Source organism: Oncorhynchus gorbuscha, linkage group LG12 (genome assembly GCF_021184085.1).
Source record: "Oncorhynchus gorbuscha isolate QuinsamMale2020 ecotype Even-year linkage group LG12, OgorEven_v1.0, whole genome shotgun sequence".
NCBI lineage: Eukaryota > Metazoa > Chordata > Actinopteri > Salmoniformes > Salmonidae > Oncorhynchus > Oncorhynchus gorbuscha.
The window spans coordinates 11,923,854-11,940,121 of NC_060184.1; the positions used below are offsets into that span (position 1 = coordinate 11,923,854).

The following is a 16,268-nucleotide window of genomic DNA, read 5'->3' on the forward strand; positions in this document are numbered from 1 at the left end:
GAGAGGTTACTCAGAGGGGGCACTCAGCTGGAGGTTGAATGTTTGAAGGGGTATAGGATTATAAACAGTTTGGCAAACACTGGTCTATACAGTATTTCTGGGTCCTATACATCTAGCAGATTTTGGGTAAGTGAATTTTTATCGCGGAGAGCACTGAGGTCCCTGGTGGCAGGGAGTATGCTGCAAAAGAATGGATCACAGGCTGGCTTCAGATCTCTCCTGGGCTCCAGAACAACACTGTCAAAGAATTACAGATGATAAACATGTAAGAAAAGGATTCACTTTCAATGCGCTTCATGTTTATTGTATGTTGACTGTATGCATACCGTACCAGAAATGTGAAAAATGTGTTGAAAATGAAATAATAACAAACATCATTGTAACGGAAATTGTAATTGTAACACGTAAAAATGACCCCATCTTTGCTTTTACAAACACTTGAAACCCCATCTAGCACAAAACATTCATGTTTCTTAGAGAATGGTGAGGTTGTCCTATGGTTATTTTGCTGCAACCTTCCCACAACGTTCTGGGAATGTTGCAGGATAGTTGGCTTTGTTTTGGAACATTCTCAGCACATTTAGGAACTTCACACAGAAAAAAAAGTTTCTTACTATTTCATTACCTTAACAGAAAATGTCCTATAAGTTCACACATAGTTATTTTACTGTTAATGTAATAGTTCATAATATTATGGGAGTTCAGAGGACTTCTTTAAACACTCACAATTATTATTTTTTTGCATTTTTGATCATCATGATATTGTGGCCGATGACACATTGATTAATGAATAGCTTGAATATCCAATATCTTGAAAACGTGACTGCTGACATGCAAAACATTGTGGGACTGTATCAACAGTGGACTAACGGAAAAAATACCAAGAGTTTACCTTTTTAAAAAAGGTCCAACGCAGCTGTTTTTATCTCAATATAAAATCGTTTCTGGTTAACAATGAAGTACCTCACTGTAATTGTTTTCAATTCAAATATACAAAAATCTTCTCCACAAGCAAGCTCTGGATAAGAGCGTCTGCTAAATGACTTAAATGTAAATGTAAATGTAAGTATTTTGCTATGACTGGGGAGTGGAACTCATTTTTATTGGTCTATATAATTTAGCTCCTGGTGATGTTACCAGCCAGGCCAAAACTCCATCCCGCCAAAACAGGCTGAAATTACAGGCGGTCATTTAAAACAGCTCTTACACTAAAAGGGAATTATCATCATTTTCACAATTTCACAGTATTATTCCAACCTCAGTGAGGAAATATACTGTATATAAAACATAGGAAAATCAAGTTTCTTTACTGTACTGTGCCTTTAAGTAAATCAGATGATATATTAGGTGAAAGGGAGACATTTTAGTAAATGTTCTCCTAACATTTACTGAAATGTTCTTCACAACATCTGTAAAAACTACCACAGGTTTCCAGGGATGTAATGTTCCTGTAATGTTTTTACAATATACTGCCACAAAAAAATGTGGCTACATGCCATCCTCTCAATGGTCTCAAAGTTTTAAAAATTGTGAAAACATTGGTGCAATGTTCTGTTAATGTGTAGTGTCACATTACTGCTTGAAGTTGCCAAACTTTTAAACAAATGCCATTTCAATCATCTTACATCATTATATTAGGGTATTGTCCAAACATAGTTACATATTTTGTAGCCCTTTCCTGCAGTCAAATAACCAAATCGCCCTCTTGTGGCTTGATGGGTGGAATATTATCAATTCGTCCCTGTGCCCAAGAATGCCAAGGTAACCTGTCTCATTGACTATGGCTGTAGTACTCCCATCTGTAGCAATGAAACAGCTTTGAAAGGCTGGCTCACATGGCTCACATCAACACCATCATCCAAGGCACCCTGGACCCAATTCAATTCGCATACAGTCCCAACAGATCCACAGATGACGCAATCTCAATTGCTCTTCACACTGCCCTCTCTCACCTGGACTATGCTGTTCATTGACTACAGCTCAGCGTTCAATACCATAGTGCACACTAAGCGCGTCACTAAGCTAAAGACCCTGGAACTGAACACCTCCCTCTGCAACTGGATCCTGGACTTTCTGATGGGCCGTCCCCAAGTGGTGAGGGTAGGCAAAAACACATCTTCCACGCTGACCCTCAACATGGGGGCCCCTCAGGGGTGCGTGCTTACTCTCCTCCTGCACTTCCTGTTGACCCACAACTGCGTGGCCGCGCACGACTCCAACAACATCATTAAGTTTTCTGATAGCACAACCGTGGTGGACAACGACAACATATCCCTCAACGTCAGCAAGAAAAGGGTACTAATCGTGTACTACAGGAAACGGAGGTCCGAGCATGCCCCCATTCACATCAACGGGGCTATAGTGGAGCGAGTCGAGAGTTTCCTCGGTGTCCACATCACTGAGGAATTAACATGGTCCACACACACCAACACAGTCATGAAGAAATGACATGACAACGCTTCTTCCCCCTCAGGAGGCTGTAAAGACTTGGCATGGACACTCAAATCCTCAAAAGTTCTACACCATTGAGAGCTTCTTGACTGGCAGCAGAGGGTGGCGCTACAGAGAGTTGTGCGGACAGCCCAGTACATCACTGGGGCCAAGCTCCCTGCCATCCAGGACCTCTATAGCAGGCGGTGTGAAAGGAAGGCTAGGAAAATTGTTAAAGACAACCCAAGCCATAGACTGTTATCTCTGCTTCAGCATGGCAAGCGGTACTGGAGCATCAAGTCTGACACCAACAGGCTCCTGAACAGCTTCTATTCCCAAGCAAGGTTTGAAATGATTGTTTTAATCAAATATTATACACGTATATGTTTGGGCTTCTTACGGTTAATATGCACTCTACAAATGAATTGTAATTATGTTCTGGTTCCCTGACCATCTGTTCAAGGCAAAATATGTGCAGTAACCAGGCTTCCAAAGCTCTTTATGATTACAGATGTGTCACGCCCTGGCCATAGAGAGGCTTTTATTCTCTATTTTTGTTTAGGCCATGGTGTGACTAGAGTGGGCATTCTAGTTTCTTTATTTCTATGTTTTGGCTGGCTACGGTTCTCAATCAGGGAGGGTCCCCAGTCCAGAGGCGCCACCAAAGTGGGGGGAGCCAGAGGTGGAGCGGGGTCTGCGCCCCGCACCGGAGCCGCCACCGAAGTAGATGCCCACCCGGACCCTCCCCAACTATGGAGTTTTGCGGCTGGAGTCCACAACTTTGGGAGGGGGTGTCACGCCCTGGCCATAGAGAGGCTTTTATTCTCTATTTTGGTTAGGCCAGGGTGTGACTAAGGTGGGCATTCTAGTTTCTTTATCTCTATGTTTTGGCCGGGTAAGGTTCTCAATCAGGGACAGCTGTTTATCGTTGTACCTTTGATTGGGAATCATACTTAGGCATACTTTTTTCCCACCTGTGTTTGATGGGTAGTTGTCTTTGTTAGTGGCCTGTATAGCCCTAGTAAGCTTCAAGTTCGTTTTAGTTGTTTCTTGTTTTGTTGGCGACATTTATAATAAAAGAGAATGAACGCATACCTGGCTGCACCTTGGTCCGGTCATTTCCGTGATGACGGTCGTGACAAGATGCGAGCGCTACAGGTCAGATGTGAGTGCTAATGTCCCCACATTGTTCTCACAGCATAATGAAATGTTTTGTAAACTTTAAAATAACATAACGAATGTTCTCTTAACATTCTTGCAACATCAGAGGAATGTTTTTTCCACATAAATACCAACATTCTATAATCATCAACACAACTGGACAGATTGCGTTATTACAACATTTAGGGGGAATGTTCTTACACCTTCCCCACAACTTAATAAAATGGTCTGGGAACATTCACAGAATCAGTTTTGGTTTGCTGGGTATACTCTGGGAACTAGAGGTCAACCGATTATGATTTTTCAACGCCGATACCAATAACAATTATTGGAGGACCCAAAAAAAAAGCCGATACCGATTAATCGGCCAATTTTTAATGACCGCTCCGTCTGCCCCTTTTTACGGCGACGTTGTTTTGGTTTCCCGGCTGGGATCCAATCCATTGTCTTGGGTGGTGGGCATAACAGAGGATTGGCTTCAGGAAAGTCGTATTCCTGGTTGTAATGTTGGTGGTTTGACATTGCTCTTATATCCAATTGTTCCTCCCGACTGTATGTAATAAAACCTAAGATTACCTGGGGTACCAATGTAAGAAATAACACGTAATTAAAAAATAAATACTACATAGTTTCCTAGGAATGTGAAGCGAGGCGGCCATCTCTGTTGGCGCTGGAAGTATACAATATTAACTAAATATGCATGGTTTAAAATATATACTTGTGTATTGATTTTATTAAGAAATGTGTTGATGTTCATGGTTAGGTACACATTGGACAGTGCTTTTTTTCGCGAATGCGCTTGTTAAATCACCCGTTTGGCGAAGTAGGCTATGATTCAATAATAAATTAACGGGCACCGCATCGATTATATGCAACGCAGGACAAGCTAGGTAAACTAGTAATATCATCAACCATGTGTAGTTAACTAGTGATTATGTTAAGATTGATTATTTTTTATAAGATACGTTTAATGCTAGCTAGCACCTTACCTTGGCTCCTTACTGCACTCACACAACAGGTAGTCAGCCTGCCACGCAGTCTCCTCCTGGAGTACAATGTAATAGGCCATGATCAGTGTCCAAAAATGCAGATTACCGATTGTTATGAAAACTTGAAATCAGCCCTAATTAATCGGCCATTCCGATTAATCGGTTGACCTCTACTGGGAAGGTTGTCAAATTGTGTGACAATAGGAATGTTCTCAGAACAAAGACAACTTAGAGAAATGTGTTTTGAGTGTAATGTGATTAATGTGTTTTTTATCATTTAATTTGTAGTTGAATACTGTAGTATATTTATCTCAGTTCATTACTCAACAGTGGAGGCAAATGCATTAGCATGACCAGTGAAATGACCATGGAAAACAACATGGAAAACAACATGGAAAACATTTACCATTTACAAGTGAGTAAAGACATAACAATACTATTACTAATCATCAAAATAATAATATGACTTTGCACTAAAGGATAGTGAATCAATGTGGTATGTCATGTTAAAAAAAAGTGTGTGTGTGTGCGCGCGTGTGTGTGCGCGTGCCATAGCGGGACCTTTGCTCTATTCCCTGACCTACCTGAATACCTGCCCTGACTGCCTCCTTGTCCAACAGAAGTTGTCATTGGTTAGCAAATACAGCACTCTGTATATCTTCAGTAAGAACATTACATTTCAACTATCATGCTAAATTCAGTACTATAGTCTTGTTTAAAAATGTTTTACTACTTAACTAATGGGACATGATATACAATAAATGGATTATATGTATTTGAAAATATGTTTCCTTTGGGCCCTAGGCTCATAATATATTTGCTATTCCCTGTGATGAACAGGTAAGAGAAAGGAGCTGACCTCTGCTGAACTGGAAGTGTTTAAGAAACAGGTGGACTGTCTCAATTTGCCACCAGCTGTGTTCACAAACCCACAGAAAGGTAAGCATCTTACCTTACCTAGAGTTTTCACCAGAAATTATTTTCAAGACCAAGCTACCATTTTAGAATGATTCAACCAAAGTTTGCAATGTTATCAATGAAGCGCCAACTGCATGATAAGCTAGCGAACTAGATTTGACATTGTGCTTTGACACTTTTGGATAGGCCAACAACAACGTGCTGTTTTGCATGCTGTTCGGAAGATTCACCCATATGGGGAGAAATAAGTAATACCTTACTGCAAAGTAGCTTCTGGGGAAAACTAAATGTTGTATCCTTGTGATGATGTAAATGTTGATTTACTCACAGACTGTCATAATTTGCGGCATAGATTCCTGTCCAGATCCGACACAGGACAACAGCAAAACACTGGACCTTGCGAAAGTGATCGAATTGCTGAGTGACAAGATTGATCTTCAGAAGACTTTAGAAGAGATGATAAGTAAATTACAACTAGCGAGTAATAAAGCTGATTAATTGTCAAAATGTCAAGTGGCGCCTATTATGTATTTTTTCATATAATACATTTCAAAAATATATTTCAAAAATATATTTAGAAAGAGATTTGTATTTTTTCATACTCATTGTTTTAATGGTTGGTATATCGCCACTATGGGACCATTTGACAACATATTTCTCCTACATTCAAACAGTGTTTCAACCTTTAGGGAATTAACCCGAGCTAGCACACAGTGTCCTTCGTGGCCACCTGCCGAACACCTGCCCTCGCCGTCGTTAACAGAACTGCAGGAAAACAATGCTGACATGCGGGGGCGAAGTACACGGTCTACCGGTGTGCTAGCTAGCTACCTATCCTGCCTACTGTATACCAGAGCACACAGTGTCCTTTGCTCGCACCTGTCAAACACCTGCCCTCGCCGTCATTAACAGAAGTGAGAGAAAGCAGTCCGACAGGTGGGGGTGAAGGACACTGTCTACCAGTGTGCTAGCTATCGTTAGCTAGCTACCTATCCTGCCAGCAGTGTATCCGGAGTCCTAGTTAGCTAGCTAATTAGCTAGCAACCAGTGTCCTTCGCTAACACCTGCCAAACACCTGCCCTCGCCACTGTTAACAGAACTGCGGAAACACTGCTCGACAGGCGGGGGCAAAGGATACTGTCTACCAGTGTCCTAGCTATCGTTAGCTAGCTGGCTACCTACTCTGCCTGCTGTGTACCAGAGTCCTAGCTAGCTAGCACCCAGTATCCATTGCTAACGCCTGCCAAACTTCTGCCGTCGTTAACAGAACTGTGGGAAAAGAATGCCCGACAGGTGGGGGGGGCACACTATCTACAGTGTCCCTAGCTAGCTAGCTACCGGCGTTGTCACCACGCCTCTTATTCTGTGGTGTTTATTGGTGGTTGGCACCCAACGCTATTGTGCATTTCGGTGGAGCACTCCTGCCTGTGTCCCGGAGTCCTAGCTTAAAAATGTACCAATTGAAGTATAAAGGGTGGTGGATCCTGCAGATTGCAGGAATTCCCCGAATTGTGGGCTGCAATTGCACCCTTCTCAGTCTTCCTACTATGGAGAAGAGAAAGGTGGAGACTGGAGAGACCAACTCTCAACTCAAAGAATATGTTCTTGCCCTCATCAATCAGATGCTCTCCACCCCTACAGTACATCCCAGGGACACATTGCTTAATGGCAGGGTGGTGGATTGTGTTCCCTGAAATGGACAAGCTGATTGACGGAGCGCCGGGCCCTCTCTATGCACTTGTTTATCTTCTGGTCCCAATCGAACATCCAGCTCCTTCGCTGTGCGGTATCAGAGAAGACCACCGTTGTCCCGGGAAACATTCGATTCACCACCTCAAAATCTGCAGATTTACCGTACTTTGACCTACTACAGTACCTATGTTGGTCTATTACTTCAAATAATATGCAAGTATGCAAGGTTCTTAGGATTCAAATTTTCTCAAACGGCCTAATTCATACTCCTCATTGGAATAATGGACTTTTGTTTTGTTTTACATTAACCTTTATTTAACTAGGCAACTCAGTTAAGAACAAACTCTTATTTACAATGATAGCCTACTACAATGACGGCCTACCCCGGCCAAACCTGGATAACGCTGGGCCAATTGTGCGCCGCCCAATCACAGCCGGATGTGATGCAGCCTGGATTCGAACCAGGGACTGTAGTGACGCCTCTTGGACTGAGATGCAGTGCCTTAGACCGGTGCAACACTCGTGTCCTGCTGTTAAAATAATATGCAGTACCAGTCAAAAGTTTGGACAAACCTACTCATTCAAGGGTTGTTCTTTATTTTTACTATTTTCTACATTGTATAATAATAGTGAAGACATCAAAACTATGAAGTAACACATATGGAATCATTGTAGTAACCAAAAAAGTATTAAACAAATCAAAATATATTTTTGATTTTCCAAAGTATCCACCCTTTGCCTTGATGACATCTTTGCCATTCTCTCAACCAGCTTCACATGAGACGGTCACCTGGAATGCATTTCAATTAACAGGTGTGCCTTGTTAAAAGTTCATTTGGAATGGAATTTCGTTCCCTCAAATAAGCAAAGAGAAACTACAGTCAATCAATACTTTTATGAAGGTCAGTCAATCAGGAAAATCAGGAACCCCTTTCTAGCTCTGACTCTACTGATAGCTACTTTATTGAGTATAAATGTCATTTATATACCTGTGATATGTGGTTGTTTACTAGCTACCTTAAGATGAATGCACTATCTGTAAGTCGCTCTGAATAAGATAATAGTTTAATGACTCAAATGTAAAATTAAACCTTTTGTCTTGCACATTCACCCTCTGAATAGCACACATACACAATCCATGTCTCAATTGTCCAAATTCTTCTCCAACCTGTCTCCTTCTTCTTCACTAATTGAAGTGGATTTAACAGGTAATTGAAGTGGATTTAACAGGTGACATCAATAGAGAGGATAAGAGCAATTAGGGTAGCCTTCACCTGATAGTCTGTATTCTAGGAAAAGCAACCTTTCGCAGGTGTTCATAATGTTTTGTTACACTCTGGTCTTGGAAGTATATTTGTTCTCAATGACATTATAACAAGTCATTTAATGCCAAAACAGACAAAAACCAGACACTGACAAACACTGCTCAATCAGAGACAACTGATTGAGAAACCATACTAGGCCGAAACATAGAAATACCCAAATCATAGAAAAACAAACATAGACTGCCCACCCAACTCACGCCCTGACCATACTAAATAATGACAAAACAAAGGAAATAAAGGTCAGAACGTGACAGTATAAAAGAAAACCTAATTTCATATACTAAAAAACATGCTTGAAAAGTTAGTGCAATTGGATTAGTGTGGTGTGGGAAGAATCCAATCATTTAACTTGCATGCGGTACAAATGACATTATTGTGGGAACACCTCCTCTAAGAGGATGAATTAGGCTGTGTGAGAAGGTTTGAAGTACAATAGACCAAAATAACTACTGCAGTAGGTCAAAGCTGTGTGCTGGAAAACCTTGAGTGGAGTAGTGTGTTGCTCATGTGAATTTCCTTTCTTTTTAGGCTTCAGACCAATACCTACTTATCACTTTGTTTTTGTTTTTAATACATTAAGACTCTAAACCTTCTGTGTTTGGACTCCTAGCAAGCACCTGCATATATTCCAGTTTGTTTCCCATGAGGATGTTGGCAATCTTAACATCACAACTTGGTCAATCTTGGACAAATCCATGCTACTTTTCTCTGCCAAGAAGCCGATAACATCCGACCAGGACCCGCAGCACCCTATGAGAAATGCCATCCCTGTCTAATCTATGGCAAAACACATTGCCCATTCTCAACGGTGGCATTCAGACAAGGCAGGGTTGAAAACAAACACCAACAGCTCTAGGTGGTTGCCTGGTGGGAGCTTGGGTAAAGTGGGAGCATTTTCTCCCAGAGCTTGAGGGTGGCATGATTTCATGAGAAGCCTGTTTTTTGTTTGAAAACAAATGTTTGTAGTTACATGAGTTATACTATTTATGCTACCAGGATGGTGGCGGTAGCATAATCACTGTTAAATACTGCAGCGCACTGCGGGTTTGATTGAATTGAACCAAAGATGTCTAAAGGAATACACTTTCAGAGCAGAGCGAAGATCAACAAGGCTCACTTCCTCCGTTATTGACACTCCGCGACTGGCATTGTTTTCAAAGACAATTTAATTGTACCTTTATTTTACTAGGCAAGTCAGTTAAGAACAAATTCTTATTTTCAATGGCGGCCTAGGAACAGTGGGTTATCTGCCTGTTCAGGGGCAGAACGACAGATTTGTACCTTGTCAGCTTGGGGATTCGAACTTGCAACCTTTCGGTTACCCTGCCGCCCCGAGGCACTTGCTGTTGTATATAACAATGAGGAGAGAGTGGATACATTCACACTCCCTTTCATATGATGTCATTCTTGTTGAGAAAAATTCTGCACATGTGTTGACAATTAAATATGATACATGAGTCATATCCCTCAACCTGAGACACCATCTGAACTGTTTATAGTGTGGAGGTCCTGGGAAACACTTGAAGTAAACTAAGTAAATTCAATTTGATGCTCAGACCTTGGTCTATGTAATTTTGAAAATATCTTTGAAAACACACTCATGTTTTGTTTTTATGGACCCTAGAGCTCTCCAACAACATAAACTTCTGAGCAAAGACTGGCACGTCGACAAATGGCTTCTCCAACTTCCAAAGAAACTCAGTTCTCACACGTGTGTAACTATACAGTACATATGACTCTGTGTATAGACAACTATAAGACCATGTGTATAGACAACGATACGACCCTGTGTATAGACAACTATACACCCCTGTGTATAGACAACTATACGCCCCTGTGTATTGACAACTATATGACTCTGTGTATAGACAACTATACACCCCTGTGTATAGACAACTATACACCCCTGTGTATAGACAACTATACGACCCTGTGTATTGACAACTATATGACTCTGTGTATAGACAACTATACACCCCTGTGTATAGACGACTATACGACCCTGTGTATAGACAACTATACGACCCTGTGTATAGACAACTATACGTCCCTGTGTATAGACAACTATACGACCCTGTGTATAGACAACTATGTGTATAGACAACTATACGACCCTGTGTATAGACAACTATACGACCCTGTGTATAGACAACTATACAACCCTGTGTATAGACAACTATACGACCCTGTGTATAGACAACTATACGACCCTGTGTATAGACAACTATACGACCCTGTGTATAGACAACTATACAACCCTGTGTATAGACAACTATACGACCCTGTGTATAGACAACTATACAACCCTGTGTTTATAATATAAAAGTTGTGGAAACATAAAAACCAAGTGAGGACTAAACAGACTCAAGGAAACAGCCATCCCTTCAATGTGGCTGGTTTTATTCTGACACAGACTGCGCTGTAGGCCATTTCCCAATCATCTAGAATAGGTTCCTGTCTTCATCTTTTTCCTTGAACACTGATCTAAAATGACATGATGGGGTGAAAAAGCAATTTGGTTCAAACTGATATCAATGGTCACAAAGTAAAGGAGGGGGAAAAAGCCATTGAAATCCAGCCATAGTCTGAGGCAGACAGGCAGGCCATGAGGTATGAGCCGAAAATACATCACACCAAGCCAAATGACCTGGGGGTTACGGTTAGTTAGGCACATGCCCAGGGCAACATTTTCTACCCGCAATTGCGCTGTGAACAAATGCACTGTAATATTTAAAATATACAGGATGAATTCAATTCTAATCTGCAGCTGTTTTTTTTAAATATTGTAACTTTTCTTGAACAATTTCCATGAGGACAAACTTAACAAGAGATTTAGTAAACAGTGCGATACATACAGCACACACAATGCAATGGCATGGTACAGTATTGGAGCTCCTGGAAACAAAATGTCGCTCCCCAGACTCCAAGCCAGACTAAACTATCCATGGGCCCAGGGGGGGGTGATAATCAAATCTCTGCCTGATACATGACATGCCCCTATACCATCACGCATGGGCAGAAACCCACGCCCCATGAGAGAGTGTTGGCCCGTACCACCATTACAGCATGGAGTCAAGGTGGACTTCATTTCAGATTTGGTTATTGGGAATGACATGCCGATCTCACAGATAGAGCGAGCGTGATCTGGCATGGATTTCCACATGATCTAACAAAAAACAAAATAGCCAAGGGAAACTTGGGATATATTGTTATTATATTATACTATATTCAATTATACTCGGGTTATATTATACTATATTATATTATACCCTCATCCAGTGTGTGCCCAGTGGGGTGTGTTACTGAGAAGTGTGTGGTAAATGGTGATACATTCAGCTTGAAGATGTTCTGTCAAATCCTATTCAAAAATCCGACTCACTCCATAACCAAAGCGGTCTTCTCAGAAGGTGAACATAAAACTGCCTTGGACAACGTATGGAAGAGTGGCGTTTTATGAACACTATATGGATACACTTAATAATAATAATAATGGACATGACTGGCTCCATTTCTGATGTTCAGCACTTCCTTCTTCCGTGGCTGATGGGGATCCCGATGAAAGCCATCACTCATGATGATGAGCTCAAAGTGCTGACTAGGTCTCCTTTATATGCTGGGCAAATAACTTGGTCGCGTCCCAAATGGCCTCCTGTTCCCTACATAGTACATTACATTTAGCTATGGCCACTGGTCAACAGTAATGTATTTATAATAGGGAATATCTTGACTGCTAAGAGTAGGAGAAATCACATGCATGTATGCCAAAGCGGGTTACATTCAAATGTACCATGGTAGAGGAGGAGAAGGTCAGACATAGGAAGTGCGCAAGTTTGAAAATGTGTTGACAAGTACAGAAGACAGAGTTTTTTTTTACCAGGATGTGAACTGGTCAAGTTCTGAAAACTGGATGGGTCCATTGTCACAATGGGCAGGGCAAAAAATCTGGTCCATTTATTGGGATAGTCCAGATAGTCGCTCTACAGAAATGTAGTTTTGACCAACGTGTTAAAGTGTTACTAGTAGTGTTACTAGTAGTAGTTTTGACCAACATAGTAGTTTTGACCAACGTGTTAAAGTGTTACTAGTAGTGTTACTAGTAGTAGTTTTGACCAACGTAGTAGTTTTGACCAACGTGTTAGTGTTACCAAAACTTTCTTTCTCTTTCTCGCTCTCTCTCGCTCTGCTTCTCTCTGTCTCTGTCTCTGTCTCTGTCTCTGTCTCTGTCTCTGTCGCTGTCTCTGTCTCTGTCTCTCCCTCTCTCTCTCTCTCTCTCTCTCTCTCTCTCTCTCCTTATTCTCTCTCTCTGCTTATGCTCTCTCTCTCTGCTTATGCATCTCTCTCTGCTTATGCATCTCTCTCTGCTTATGCATCTATGCATCTCTCTCTCTGCTTATGCATCTCTCTCTGCTTATGCATCTCTCTCTCTGCTCTCTCTCTCTGCTTATGCATCTCTCTCTCTGCTTATGCATCTCTCTCTCTTATGCATCTCTCTTATGCATCTCTCTCTGCTTATGCATCTCTCTCTGCTTATGCATCTCTCTCTCTGCTTATGCATCTCTCTCTCTGCTTATGCATCTCTCTCTCTGCTTATGCATCTCTCTCTGCTTATGCATCTCTCTCTCTGCTTATGCATCTCTCTCTGCTTATGCATCTCTCTCTCTGCTTATGCATCTCTCTCTCTGCTTATGCATCTCTCTCTCTTATGCATCTCTCTCTCTGCTTATGCATCTCTCTCTCTGCTTATGCATCTCTCTCTCTCTCTCTCTCTCTCGCTCTGCTTATCTTCTCTCTCTCTCTCTCTCTCTCGCTCTGCTTCTCTCTGTCTCTGTCTCTGTCTCTGTCTCTGTCTCTGTCTCTGTCTCTGTCTCTCTCTCTGCTTATGCATCTCTCTCTCTGCTTATTCTCTCTCACTGCTTATTCTCTCTCTCTGCTTATGCATCTCTCTCTCTGCTTATGCATCTCTCTCTCTCTCTCTCTCTCTCTCTCTCTCTCGCTCTGCTTCTCTCTGTCTCTGTCTCTGTCTCTGTCTCTGTCTCTCTCTCTGCTTATGCATCTCTCTCTCTGCTTATTCTCTCTCTCTGCTTATTCTCTCTCTCTGCTTATGCATCTCTCTCTCTCTCTCTCTCTCTCTGCTTCTCTCCTTCACTCTCTGACTTCCTCTGTGACTATCTCTCACACACATTCACAGCACTGCGCATACTGTATCATAGCTGGGTACATCTAGCGAATCCGCCAAATTCTACTTTTGCTCTGATAGGATGGGAAGAGAGCGCTGTCACTATTGGCAACAGGCCCATGAGCAATGTCCCCGACCACAATTGGGACAGGAGTGCACTTTGAGGATTATTCTCAGCAATACAAACCTGACAAAAGACTTCAGTATCAAATGCCTCTCCACACTTCTACATTGTCCTATGATCGTGGTTCTAAGCCTTAAAAATAACTCTTATGCAAAAGTCCCATGGCATTCACATGGGAAATCATGGGATAGGCCCATGAGAGGTTATGGGACACCAGCAGCCTTTTATGCCCTGTTTTTTCCCCAAAGCAATAGCCAGGTTGTGATATAGCCTACAGGTAAAAAATAATTTGTAACACCAGCTGTTTTGTAGATTTATCTGATATTTGTGTGCGTTTCATTCATAGGCTACATGTCTATCTGAACCAATTTTTTAAAATGATTTTACCTTTATTTAACTAGGCTAGTCAGTTAAGAACAAATTCTTATTTACAACGACTCCCTACTTGCCAACGCTGAGCGAAAAGTGCGCCACCCAATCATGGCCAGATGTGATGCAGCCTAGATTTGAGCTAGGTGCTTCAGTGAGGGCTCTTGCACTGGGATGCTGTGTCTTAGACCACTGCATCACTCAGGAGACCTCAATGACATGTCTATCTGAAGTTATAATCTTTTAACTGTAGGCCTACTTGGGCTTTTGTTCTGGGTGTTTAAACCATGCAGTGACAGCATCTATAAGCCTAAAACCATGAAAAAATATATATATATAAAATCAGAATTGTTTGTCCGACTACACTGCTGGGACGGTTGCCTTAAGTAGTTGTTTATTGGTGAAGAGGGGAGCGTTCAAAGTTACAAACCTTCAGGGACGCAGGATCGGCCAAAGCAAGCGCTTGCCTGTTCAGCTCTGTAGCGATGATCTGGCATCGTTGGCACAAGGGCCCCTCGCCTTCTGCCTTTTCCCCGTAGTGACTCAACTCCGTCACTGACACTGACCCAGCGCCCTCAGGGTTCGGCCGGCCGCCGCATTCGACTTCCTCCACCGGCGCCGAATGAAGCCTCCTCCTTGCATTGACTCCCAGAGATATCAGGGTCTCTCCCTCAACAACCTTATAAAACAGGGAAGTTACCAATAGTTACCAATACAGCAAAAACACATATGCACACTTGTATGATGGAGGATTGTAGTAACTGATAATAATGGTGGTGCTAATCACACTCAACAGACACCCCCCCCAATGAGAAATTAGGATAAAGGTGACAGGTTAAAGGGGCAATCTGCACTTCAACAATAACAAAGCAGCCGGTTACCCCACCACTGATTTGGTAAACAGCTGCAGAATGTGGCTGAAGAAATGTAGGCACTCTCAAATGCATAGACACAGCTATGGTTGGATTGTTAGAGTGGCCATCCATCAGATTAAAATCATGTTTTTAATCATGTATTCAGGCTATACAGTGTTAGTTTACAAAACAAAAGTAGTAAAAAAGGCTTATATTTGGGGTTCTGATGGGGTATGACAGTTGAACTAAGCTCATGAGGCATTTATAAGTTATGTTCTTACAAAATCAATGGGTAATATATATATATATATATATGTAATTCATTTAGAAGTACAAAAATGTATGTATCTGATTGCCCCTTAAAGGTGATACGGTCTCCATATAAACAAAAGTAGTCAGGGTCTGATGTTTTACTTTACACAATGCAATAGCAAATAAAGTTGTATAGTTAACTAATCTCAGACATCTGAAATATCATCCATCGATTTACTCAAGGGACCTCACCGTATATCTCCTGTAGTCTGGTTTGCGTCCTCGAGCCGTATTCCAATACTGTGAGTACATCTCGTCTATGTTACCAACTCACACACTTTTTCGATCGAACCTCCAGCCTATCTAACGCTATTGCCTACAGTTCACACATTTATTGGTGACGATTTGGCCCTTCTATATCTTGGTAAATCGCCCAGAACAATGTATGGTGATAAAATAGTCCTTGCAGTAGTCCCTTGGCAGTTTAACTCATACCCACAGCGCGTCTGACAGCGGCAGAATTCAATTTGGTGGACTGTTCGGATGAAGCACTAGCCGACATGGGATGGATGGGTGGAGCTCTCGGTTTCAACTTGTTCTAACTTTGTGATGGGACGTTTGACTAGGGGATATGGGGCGCTCTGTCAAGCAAGTTCAGTTTCACAATGACTGCACATAGGCCTAAAATAGATCATAATGGAGATTCAATTGTATAATTTGTATTGGTTGACTGTAATAAACCTCATATTACCTTGCCAAAACGTTCATCACTTATTTTCACTCTTGATGACAAGGATTAGGCTACTGTTTCAATTTATGAACCACATCTTTAGAAAATTGCTAGGCTTTGTGATCGACATTTTAATTGCATGTATTTGCATAACAAAGTCCGCACATTTCCAACAATGAGGATGGAGAGTGCTTGGTCGGAAGGATTATCGAAGCTACTCGTTTACAGTCAAGTCCCCTATACAAAGA

General features: G+C 41.7%; 1 protein-coding gene and 1 long non-coding RNA gene across 5 annotated transcripts in view; one reads left to right on the plus strand and one right to left on the minus strand.

Annotated features, from left to right (window-relative positions):
- kif26aa (kinesin family member 26Aa) overlaps positions 1–16,268 on the minus strand; it is a 183,739-nt gene that overhangs the window by 165,893 nt on the left and 1,578 nt on the right. For 3 of the 4 annotated variants that reach the window (XM_046291099.1, XM_046291098.1, XM_046291097.1), the window contains exon 2: positions 14,615–14,863. In XM_046291099.1, coding sequence (XP_046147055.1) covers positions 14,615–14,863 — 249 coding nt within the window. Of the gene's footprint in view, positions 1–14,614; positions 14,864–15,542; positions 15,990–16,268 lie in introns of those variants that run through there. The other variant, XM_046291100.1, reaches the window with a different exon arrangement.
- On the plus strand, positions 4,999–6,011 carry LOC123990527. Its single transcript, XR_006830668.1, has 3 exons — positions 4,999–5,243; positions 5,421–5,519; positions 5,851–6,011. It is a non-coding gene; the product is annotated as an uncharacterized LOC123990527 (long non-coding RNA).